The sequence below is a fragment of the Anomaloglossus baeobatrachus genome, chromosome 2 (genome assembly GCF_048569485.1).
Source record: "Anomaloglossus baeobatrachus isolate aAnoBae1 chromosome 2, aAnoBae1.hap1, whole genome shotgun sequence".
Taxonomy (NCBI): Eukaryota; Metazoa; Chordata; class Amphibia; order Anura; family Aromobatidae; genus Anomaloglossus; species Anomaloglossus baeobatrachus.
The window spans coordinates 741,602,865-741,615,418 of record NC_134354.1 but is presented as its reverse complement, the minus strand read 5'-3'; the positions used below and the strand labels follow the sequence as shown (position 1 = coordinate 741,615,418).

Below are 12,554 nucleotides of genomic sequence, written 5' to 3'. Positions count from 1 at the left end.
TTTAGCCTGGGCTTCTCCTGAGAGGCATCTATTATTCTATATAGCCAGGTTTTCATTTAGTTCTTTTTGGTGTATTTATTCCATTAAGGTTATTTCTTGTGCCGTTAATTAGTCTTTGCACATTCTCCTTTTCTTTATAGTTTATCGTTTGGTGATGCTTTATGCCAATGTCTATTGGCTTTCATTACGTTACATTGAGTACTATTGTAATCCCTATTCTTTATTTTTATCACTATGGTAACCTAACAGGCATGATTGATTTTGCCATCATTTGCTGTCTTTTGGATGGCTATGTATCTCGTTTACTATACTGTTTCATATCTAAATCGACGTTATTAGTCATATAACAGTATGGTGTATTTATACATGGATATATAGTCCTTTACTTATGTTATGTCCCCATTCACTATGGGATGGATAGCGGTTTGATTTTTCCGTGTCAATATGGGGATCCACTCACTGTCATGCTTGCGCAGGAGTGGAGGTGACGTCTGATTGGCAGATGTCACTTCCGGTTGGCCGTACTGTGCCGCACTGGAGCGGATGTTGCGTTGGATATTTCCGATGTCACTTCCGGTCCGTCCGGCGGGAGCGGAAGTGACGTCACACGCTATCCTTTGCCGCTTTCGGCCCCGCCGCGTGGTTTACTCTATACTGCGGCTACTTCCGGTCGTAGTCGGGAGGACAGGAAGTTCCTCCTAGGTGGCTGCTGGCTCCCATATAAAATACACTTTGGAGCTGGCAGCACCGCTTTTGGCCTCAGGTTACCATGGTCATTGTACCTTGAGCACCTTGTTGGGATTATCAGTTAGATGATCTGCCTTCCATCTTAGGCTATTGATGCCGTTCTGCTATTATTCAGAAAGCCAAAGACATTAAGGTATTTATTGTTTATGTATTGCCACATGGAGAATGAACCGTTTAGTTTGGGATGTGATTCCATGTCCTAATTTGGGAATGTGATTTCTCTTTATCTAGATAAAACCCTATAATTTTTGATGTATTTGGATATGGTGAAAATCCTTGGTCTCCCCTGATGAACCCCTGAAAATAACTCTTCAGGGGGGAAACGCGTCGGGATGTTGGATTACCAGCAGTAAACAGGATGTTGGATTGCCAGTAGTGACCCCAGCAGATAAGTTCCTTGCTGGGATTATAAGTTTATTTTTCTATACATCATGGTATATTTATATCTGTGTAGCATCTAGAATTGGCTATTATTACATTGATATTATCGGTAAAACCATATATTGATTCCCAAATTTGTATTGTTACCAGTCTTATAGGTTATTAATACCTCATAATGACTTGTTGACTATTTCTGCACTTCTACTGTTTTGGTGGTGGGTCCCTTTTGCGACTTGCAGGTTAAAGGGAAAGCTTAGGGACAGCCGACGTGGAGCGGGGGGCACCCAACAACTTAAGGTGCACCTCCGCTGTTAGGTAGCTACTAGAGAGGGAGAGGTTTTTTTTCCCCCTGTTAACCTCTAGGTTTATAGGCTACTTTATTACATATGAAGAGTCTTGCTATCTCAGGCTTACCCATTTTAAGACAATTAGTCCCCCTTCCCTCACCAGCAGGTGTGGTACGTTTTCTGACCTTCCACTCACTTTGTCACCACTATATGACTGTTGTGTATATATAAGAGTTATTATACTCTGTATTTCTGAATATTTTTAAAGACTTTTTCTAATAAATGCTATTTTTAGGAGTATTTTTCTTGGTTTATGTTGTGCTACACAAAGTCAAGCATTCTGACCTGGAGGCAAATCCTTCATAACCCAACATTAACATTAACATGGTCATTAAAGAATAATTGGGTTTTTTTTCTTTTCATCTAATTATTGATAAATCTTTGGAAAGTTGTGAATTTTTGTAATATACTCCATTATCTTATCGTGTTTCCTTTTCTCCAAAACTCTAAGGTGAAGGGTCTGTTTTAACTGTCCTCATGCAAGTCTTTTCAGGTAGCTGTTTTGAACTGCAGGTTTAGAAATGATATGTCCTCCTGTGCGAGCGTCTATTCTCCGCTCGTCCATTGTTTGGACAAGGAAAGAATCTGTCATTTAAACAGTGTCTGAGCTTTGAGGAATGAAAAAGAGAAACCCATTCTGGTGAACAGATATTTGTTATACTTACAGGTCAAAACAGCTACTCCTAGTGCAAGAACAAAACAGCTAAAATAGCCGCTCTGCATGGAGTTTGGAAGACAAGGAAGCAAGCGAAGGTAATGGACTATACTACAAAGATTCATTGCTTTGCAAAAACGAATTAATAATTCAGTAAAAAAATGTTTACTCTTTAATAATAAAACATCCCACTATCCTAGTTAGATCTTTGGGTGGTAAACTTATACAACTTAATATCCTTGCGTGATCTTCAGATTCCAGTACCACAGAGTCCTGTATTGAGAAATGAACAGTGGTGCTTCTCAAGAGGGCCAGCTAGCTGCAAATTTTAATAGCTAAGCCTGTCCCCTTCTATGGTTGTGACAAATAAAGGGCCTCTTAGCTATTACAATTAAGTCATGGATGGCACGGTGGCTCAGTGGTTAGAACTGCAGTCTTGCAGCGCTGGGGTCCTGGGTTCAAATCCCACCAAGGACAACATCTGCAAGGAGTTTGTATGTTCCCCTCATGTTTGCGTGGGTGTCCTCCGGGCACTCCAGTTTCCTCCCACACTCTAAAGACATACAGATAGGGAATTTAGATTGTGAGCCCCAATGGGGACAGTGTTCCTGATGTATGTAAAGTGCTGTGGAATTAATGGCGCTATATAATTATGAAGTCAACAGGCCATGTTACACACAACATTGATGGCGTGCCACCATATGACATGCCACAACGCTCTCCTGCATCAGAAAGGAAACTTTTATATAGATACACACACACACACACACACACACACACACACACACGTATTGTAAGATGGTCACTGGCAAAATACTAGAGAGGAGATATGCATCACCGAGATTATTAACCTTACCATATTAACTTTGACTATAGAATATTTTAAAACCAATAAAAGTGTTCTCCAGTCCCAATCGACAAGTCTGCACTCACGCTATGTGACTGCAGACTTGTGAATTCTCACATGTGCATTGTGCACTGTTAGGATTTTACGGTGTCAGCGACAGCAATAGTGGTCACATGACCGCAAATATGGATATGCACACACCCGGCCAGAATCCGACTAGACTGCTTCCACTACGCTCAATTCCATTGTATTACACGAGGCTGGAAACAGTTGAGTCGGATTCTGGCAGGAGTCTACATATCTCATACTTGCAGTCATGTGACCACCATTCGCAGCACTGATACTCCCGAACATGGTGCACGACAGAGCACATGGTGACTCCGTCTGCACCATTATAGTCAGTGGCCCAGTTGGCGCACATGTCCGAGTCCCATTTTGTGGGGGAAATTCGAAGGAAGCCCCGAAGGGACCATTGAACAGGGAGAGGAACGCAGTGTGATACCACCCTAATGCCGGCGTCACACGGTACGATATATCGGGTGATATGTCGTCGGGGTCACGTCGTTAGTGACGCACATCCGGCATCGTGTGACATATCGTACCGTGTGACACCTCCGAACGACTGTGAACGAGCAAAAATACTCACCTTATCGTTGCTCGTTGACACGTCGTTCATTTTCATTATGTTGTTCCTCCTTCTGTGCTCCGGGTGTTCATCGTTCCAGAGGCAGCACACGTCGCTCCGTGTGACACCCCGGGAACGATGAACACAGCTTACCTGCATCCCGCCGGCAATGCGGAAGGAAAGAGGTGGGCGGGATGTTACATCCCGCTCATCTCCGCCCCTCCGCTTCTATTGACCGGTGGCAGTGTGACGTCGCTGTGACGTCGAACGTCCCTCCCCCTTCAGGAAGAGGATGTTCGCTGCCCACAGCGAGGTCGTGCAGGAGGTAAGTACGTGTGATGGCGGTTGCCGACTTTGTGCGACACGGGCAATGAATTGCCTGTGACGCACCAGGAGGTAAGTACGTGTGACGGCGGTTGCCGACTTTGTGCGACACGGGCAATGAATTGCTCGTGACGCACAAACGACGGGGGCGGGTGCGATCGCTCATGCGATTGCACGATATATCGTCCTGTGTGACGCCGGCATTACAGTAATAACACGTCCTCATTTTGCTGATTGATTTGTGTCCCAGCAGTCAGACACACTGATTAATAAGTTATGACCTATTCCCTTCATGGATAATACCTTGTTTCACCGGACAACTACTTTACATCATAACACAAGAAATATAAAACGTTATCATCCATACCACTGTCCGCACATCTGGTGACCTGTATCAGCAATTTTGATCTCACACATGTTACATTGAAGTCACAGTATCACTCACCTCATAGCCACATTGCTCCCATCAATTACAATTGGTCTCAGGTTTTCACTGTCATCTACTCCCTCCTGATGAAATGGGGATTCAGGTCTTTGAGATTCGAAGGAAGATGCTTCCCGTACAACAGTGTTAGTCACGCCACCATTTTGTTCCATCTCGCTCTTGCTCCCAAGTTTGACAAGTTCACCCAGAATGTCATTAATTAAAGCATTTGTACCCAACTTGTTAAGGACAAGAAGAACCTGCTCTTCCGAGTATCCCAATTTAAGTGCAAAGTCCAATTTCGTTTGGTATTCTTTTACGTCGTCAGGAGGCTTTTTTATTTCTTTAGAGCCCGTTTGGTCATGTTCACTTTTAAGGTCTTCTAGAATCTCGTTTCTTTTTAGTATGTATGGCTCAATGCAAGGAGACCGACAGAGCTGTTTATGCTTCTTGGTCACCCGGCAAGGTTCTGCTACAAGTCTACTGGCCAGCTCAGACTCGTTATCAGAATTTGTGCTTTCTTCCGAGTCACAACTCGAACTACATGTTTCCTCAGAGGTTTCTTTATCTGAATCATCCTTCCTGGAGTTAACTTTATCCATGGTTGGCTTCCGCAGAATAGTCCACGGCACAATTGCACTTAAGTGTGGATCACTGGTCTCTGTGTAAAGACGCCCAAAGCTATGGCCAAAGTCATCTTTTAAGCCCATGAAGCCGGTACATGTATCCGACTCCACCTTTTTATTATTTCTAAAGCCTTGATAAAGTGACCTGAATTCCTGAAAATTAAAGAAAGTACAAATTAGACATATAGTAACAAGACATTTCATATCGTAGATTGGTAGAGATCATTGTGCTGGCATTAACAATCTGGATTAAAAGCGTAACAGAAGTTGCATCAAGACTCTACTACTTGTTTTTGCCCAAATTCCTTCCATTACATAAACAGACACTAGTATTATAAATGATGGGTGGAAGAGTCACATACAATTTTTGCATTGAGTCCCATCATTCCTAACAACAAGTCAAAGCTATATGAGACCCCGGCAACTTCATCTCTAAAACACCTATACCAAATGTAGTCATATATTCTTAACAGCCATCATGTCCATTACCAATGTTTCGTAATTAGCCGTTTCATCTGTCAATTCACACAACCTCCTATGTCATGGGGAAGATGGACAGGAGGCCATGACCTTGCCCCAGTGGCTAGCATTACTGAATAGTAAAATGATCATCCATCTGCATCCACAATGGCTTTCCTCCCCCCTGTAGTCCTCCTCTATATCTGTCCAGACAGTCTTCCAATGATCCTCTCATTGCGTGAAATTCACACAAAAGTAGCTCTGGAGCCTTGAAAAGGATTGGTGAGTTTGGTCAACCAAGTTTGGATTTTGGTCATCCAGAAAGAAGTTGGTTGACGGAAGACTTCAAAAAGTTTTCAGCTCACCCAGTATTAACGTGTCCCAGGACTTTGGCTGGAGTGCTCGCGGTCCACTGGACGGGCCAGTCCAGAAATAGACTTTGAGGCACAAAGGAGGGGTAGGACCCAGCACCAATTCACGTAGAAATAAAATCCAAAGCTTTATTAGGTCATCTTAAAAACAATAATCATCCAAGAGGCTCCATAATATATGCCCAAGCATAAGAACTTGACGCGTTTCGGACTAAAAAATAAAAACAAAGTCCTTAAAGGGAACCTGTCACCACTTTTTTGGCCTATAAGCTGCGGCCACCACCACCAGGCTCTTATATACAGCATTCTATCATACTGTATATAAGAGCCCAGACCGGGGGTATAATATAAAAACACTTTATAATACTTACCTAACAGTCGTGCGGTGGGCCTTATGGGCGTCTCCGTTGTCCGGTGCCGGCTCTTTTGGCCACCTGTGTTCTCCTTCTCTAGCCGTGGTCCATGACGGGTCCAACGTCATACACACTCTCCAGCAATTAGGTCCTGAGCAGGACCGGCGAGTGTGTATGACGTAACCGCTTCATGCACACAGGCTTCAGAAAGAGGACGAAGATGGCCAAAAGGGGAGGCGCCCGCACCGGACAACGGAAAAGCCCATAAGGTGGTGGCCACAGCTTATAGGCCAAAAATGTGGTGACAGGTTCCCTTTCATCATAAGTCACTTATGATTAAGGACTTTGTTTTTATTTTTTAGTCCGAAACGCGTCAAGTTCTTATGCTTGGGCATATATTATGGAGCCTCTTGGATGATTATTGTTTTTAAAATGACCTAATAAAGCTTTTAATTTAATTTTACGTGAATTGGTGCTGGGTCCTACCCCTCCTTTTTGCCTCAAGTTGATGGATGACTCACAGCTGTGGGTCCAAGGTTAGAGGTTAAATGTATGGTGTGCTGAAATAATAACAATTATTTTGACTGTACTCTAAAATGATGAAACATGTAATGGACACAGCTCTGCAGTAGGACTCCCTTCTATTTCTAAAACAAGACCATAAGGGCAAAAGCACAGGCATTTCCTATAAACAATAATTTCAGGAGCACTTGCAGTAAAATATCTGTGTTGGCCTTTAGCTTCTAATTCTTCCCTCTTAGCTTGTTTCTCCATAGAATTTTAAAAGCACTAACTGATATTTCCCATCTCAGAAATTGAAAAATCTGTCTTCAATGAACACAGATTTTACCACTGAATTGAGAGATAAAATTGAACCCAGGAGATAAAAGAAGAAGATATATTACACAAGCTTTTGGGAGAACTTGCAGCAGAATATTTGTCGGCCTCGCCGCTTCCTTCTCCATAGAATTTTAAGAGCACCAACTGATATTTCCCATCTCAGAAATTGGAAAATCTATCTTCAGTGAATACAGATTTTACCACTGAACTGAGATAAATAATTCCATCCAGGAGATAAAAGAAGCAAATATATTACCCAAGTTGCTTCTATTCATATTCACTATTGATTTATGAAATAAAAGATAAAACAACGGCCATTCTTTAAATACAGAACAAATGCATTGTATTGTGGCTCATAATTTTCCATGGTCTATACAATTTTCTTGTGTAGAGTCAATGACACATCAGACATATTGCACAAACACAGCGGTCTCTTGGGAAACAATTGCATCCAAACCAGGGACTGCGACAACTAATTGTACCTAATTAGGGATCTTGTCCTTAGACTCATCCTGAGGTTCAGCAGATTGCAGACATTCCCACTGCCCCTGTCAGTCATGGGAAGGCCGCAGATGGCGCGGACGCTACAGACTACGGCTTCCCGTTTGTAAACCTGACATCTGTTTGACGACCAATCACAACGGGACCGGACGAGACCCCACCAATTCGGTTAGGGACCATTTGCTGCAAAAATCAGTAGAGTGTGGTCAGCGCTTTAATTAACTAATGGGTAAAAGCCTACTAACATGTACAGCATTTTTCAGAAAAGCTTTAAAATATTTTTTCCGACTTTGCAATAAAAAAATGTCAAATGTATATTTTTTAAAGGGAAAAAAAACTTGGCAATGTTTTGGTTTTTTTGCATTAATTAATCTCAGAGTAAAAATAAACTGGCAATATGATTCTCCAAGTCAGTACAATTACCAAACTTGTGAAGTTTTATTTATTTGTCTTTCATGAATGGACCTGCATGAGAACTTGTTGTTATCTTGTGTGGCAAGTTGACTTTTTAATGTTACCATTTTGGGGCAAGCTCTGTCATATTTACTCTTTTGGGAGAGGACATGCTAAGGGGCACTTTGCACACTACGACATCGCAGGTGCGATGTCGGAGGGGTCATGTCGAAAGTGACGCACTTCCGGCGTCGCACTCGACATCGTAGTGTGTAAATCCTAGATGATACGATTAAAGAGCGCAAAATCGTCGTAATCGTATCATCGGTGTAGTGTCCGGGAATTCCATAATTACGCGACTGCGACAGGTACGATGTTGTTCCTCGTTCAGCCGCAGGAGCAAGGAACATCTCCTCACCTGTGTCCTGCAGCTCACGCCGGCTATGCGGAAGGACAGAGGTGGGCGGGATGTTTATGTCCCGCTCATCTCCGCCCCTCCGCTTCTATTGGCCGCCTGCCGTGTGATGTCGCTATGACGCTGCACGACCTGGCCCCTTAATAAGGAGGCGGGTCGCCGGCCAGATCGACGTCGCAAGGCAGGTGAGTGCATGTGAAGCTGCTGTAGCAATAATGTTCGCTACGGCTGCTATCACAAGATATCGCTGCTGCGACGGGGGCGGGGACTATCGCGCTCGGCATCGCTAGCATCGGCTTGAGATGTCGTTGTGTGCAAAGTGCCCCTAAGGGTTAGACCCCACAAATTTGACTATGTAATTATTAAAGTCCAGAAAAATGCCAGAAATAGGAATTGAGTTCTGGTGAGAGGGGGGGGGGGGGGGGGGTGTCAGAGTTAGGCCTCAGATCTACTTGCGCATAGCTTCCGTTGTGAGAGCTTCAGATGCAATATGTAATGCTTCTCGGCTCATGCTCTGCTGTGAGTGTAAGCTGGGGGTCCTGCGACTGTGATCCCATCTTGCGATTGGGTCACAGCTGCGGAGAAGAGGGAGGGAGCACTTTCTCACCATCCCCTCCTCTGCCTGTCTCTGCAGACATCGCACTGCACTCTGATGACATAAAAGTGCAGTGCGATGTTTCACACTCTCTCATACACTTGTATGGGTGCGTGTGATCCGAGACTCGCTTCCAAACGCAGCATGCTGCGATTCATTGCTCATTCCAATATGGCATGAGAAACCAATCGCAGATGGACACTGCCCCATAGTTTTGCACAGGTGCAAATTCAATCCGATGTTTTATGGGATTGCAGTCATCCGTGCGAAACGCAAGTGGAACCGAGGCCGTAAGATGTATCAGTCCCATGGGTTCTATGGCAATGGGATGGCTGTCACCTCGGTTAGAATCTACTGCAAAAATCAGATGGCAACTCACATTCCTTGCCACTTTGAGATCTGTAATCATCTTGTAAAACCGATGTTCCTTTAACCCCTTCCTGGCTGGATAATTTTCAGGGGTTTTTTTTGCACTTTCGTTCTTTCCGTCTTCCAAGATCCAGTTTTTTTTTAATTTTTACGTTATCAGAGCCTGTTTTTTTTGCAGGACGAGTTGAATGTTTGAATGACACTATTTATTTTATCATACGATGTGCTGGAAAATGGGAAAGTAGGGTGAAATAATAAAAATTAAAAAAGCGAACTGCCACAATGGTTTTTTTTTATTATATCATTAATTTTGCAGTACAAGTGACATGATATGATTCCCAGGTCAGTACGAGTTTGTAGATACCAAACATGCATAGTTTTTCTTTTATTTAGGTAGCGAACAAAAAATCAGAAATTTGTAAAAAAGAAAAAGTTTTTGCTTGTGTCGCAATTTTCTAATGATTTCAATTTTCTTGATATGGGGCTGTGTCAGGGCTTGTTTTTTGAGCCCCAATGTTTTTATTGATACCATTTTAGGGTAAATATGATGTTTCGATCGACTCATTACATTTTTTTGCGTTGTTGCGGGGGCCCACCACCACAATTTTAACATTTAGATTTTTTTTCTCTATAAATTGGAATAATTTTTTTGATATTTTGATAGATGGGATGTTTACAAATGAAGCGTTATCAAATATGTGTGGTTTTTTATTTCTTAATTTTTAATATATGGAATTGGGATGATTTAAATTTATATAATTTTTGAATTTTTTTGTCGTAAATTTTTTATTGTATTTATTAGTCCCCTTAGGGGGCTTAAATCTGTGATTATCCTATCACTTGTGCTATATACAGCAATGCCACGGTATTGCAGTATATAGAAGAAATCACGGTTTCCTATGAATGCTAACCATGAGATTGGCTTTCACTGGAGTACCGTCATAACAAGCGGTAACGACAACCCATCAATGTCCCATTTTTGTGTTGCAGGAGCGCCGATGAGCAGTTAGAGTTAGGCCATGTGCGCACTGAGAGTTTTTCGGGTGCGTTTTTGTGCGTTTTTGGCCTCAAAACTGCATGACTTTGCTTCCCCAGCAAAGTCTAGGACTTTTCATTTTTGCTGTCCGCACACAATTTTTTTTTTTAGGTGCGTTTTTGAGCTAAAAAAAAAATGGACATGTCAATTCTTTCCTGCGTTTTACTGCATTTTCACCCATGCAATGCATTGGAAAAATGTAGCAAAACACAGCCAAAAATGCACCGAAATGCGGTAAAAACGCATGCTTTTTTTACTGGTGTGTTTTTTTGCGTTTTTGCGTAAATAAAATGCTATATGCGCACATAGCTTTATGCACTGTCCTGCCCTTATGCTGTAAATGCCACTGTAACAGATTAACAGTGACATTTAACAGGTTAACAGCTGTGCTTCACCTACGGCTGTTAGAGGCAGGTGATGGGTGAATATCACAGTCATCATCTGCCGGGAAAGATGAGGGCTCAGCACGCGAGCCTGCATCAAAAAGTCTGGGAGCCAGCATGTGATGTATCAGTACAACAAATGTCAGCGAGGGGTTGAATGGAATATATCATCAGAAAATTATAAACAGTTTTTGCATGAAGTATTTGTTAAACTTTATTGTCAAAGTTGTTGTTTTCTTTTTAAATACCAAGCTACATTACCCCCCATCCTCTTAGTAATCCAATTTTGACATTGGACACTTTATTAAGGCCGCTCTACACGCAGCAACATCGCTAACGAGATGTCGTTGGGGGTCACGGAATTCGTGACACACATCTGGCCTCGTTAGCGGCGTTGTTGCGTGTGAAACGCAAAAACGACCATTAACGATCAAAATTACTCACCTTATCGTTGATCGTTCACACATCGTTCCTTTCCCGAATATCGTTGCTGTTGCAGGATGCAGGTTGTTCGTCGTTCCTGCGGCAGCACACATCGCTACGTGTGACACCGCAGGAACGAGGAACTACATCGTACCTGCGGCCGCCGGCAATGAGCAAGGAAGGAGGTGGTGGGATGTTCTGCCCGCTCATCTCCGCCCATCCTCTTCTATTGGACGGCTGCCGTGTGACGTCGCTGTGACGCCGCACGAACCGCTCTCTTAGAAAGGAGGTGGTTCACCAGCCACAGCGACGTCGCAGGGAAGGTAAGTCCGTGTGATGGGTGTTAACGATGTTGTGCACCACGGGCAGCGATTTGCCCGTGACGCACAATAGACGGGGGCGGGTACGCACGCTAGCGATATCGATACCGATATCGCTGCGTGTAAAGCGGCCTTTAGACTCATATTTCTAGTCCTTTCAGGAAGAATTTTCAGCAGGCTCTTTATCATTACAGGCAGGCAGGATTATAAAAGCAAGTAATGCCTCCATACACTGCCGATAACACAGGATTTACAATAATAATAGGTGATGTCACAACTGACCCTGCACCCACTTCCTTAACAATGATCTTTGCACATGCTCATTAGATGCTTTAATACCAAAAATGGTGTTGGGGGCTGACCATTGTGACTAATGTGCAAGTGCTATTTCTTGAAACAACAGGAAGTTATTGTCTGGTGGGGGGGCAGTGGTCAGTGTGAAAATTGCAAGATTTCTAATTTTTGTTTTTAGTTAAGATTGTGATATGGTGAAAAATAAATATATATAGAAAAAAATACAAGTAACACAAAAACCTGATTTCAACAAAAGGTAATGTTTTGATGGCACGTTCCATTTAAAGTGGGACTTTTAAGTATTTTACAACATCAAAACCAATTCTATATGAGTAAAGCGGATAAACCTACAAGCATGTAACCACATTTTCCTGCGGCGCGCCTGGTTCTCTTTTGATATCAGGATTATAGTGCTAAAATGTAGAGTTTTCAACAGCTCTTCTCCATTAAACACTTGATCTAGCCTTTGATATAGGAACCGCTGTTGGAACGGACTTCTCTAGGGAAGTATTGTAGCCCGCAGACATTACGTGACTGTAAATCATCATTTATCAATACATCGCAGTACTGAAGATGTAACATAAATCCAGGGACGCAGGTCAGCGTGTACGGGCAGATATATGAGGTGCTGCTCACACTGTTTGCTGCCATGGGAGGAATACTAAGTACTGCAGTTTTCTAGTTTCACTCCAAATTATATTATCCACATTTCAGTGGAGCCTTTATAGCAGTTGAAGTGCATTTTTTCTTACACAAAATCCCAAATTCTCTCAAAAATCTCTCTTGACATATAGGTTTTACAAAATACTTGTGTTCTCTCCCCCTC

The 12,554-nt window shown here is 42.8% G+C and overlaps 1 protein-coding gene across 1 annotated transcript in view; it reads right to left on the bottom strand.

Moving 5' to 3' along the window:
* ZC3H12C (zinc finger CCCH-type containing 12C) overlaps positions 1–5,123 on the bottom strand; it is a 40,894-nt gene extending 35,771 nt beyond the window's left edge. Inside the window, exon 1 of the mRNA XM_075334652.1 lies at positions 4,372–5,123. Coding sequence (XP_075190767.1) covers positions 4,372–5,060 — 689 coding nt within the window. The 5' untranslated portion in view covers positions 5,061–5,123. The remainder of the gene's footprint in view (positions 1–4,371) is intronic.
* Positions 5,124–12,554: the final 7,431 nt, after the last annotated feature.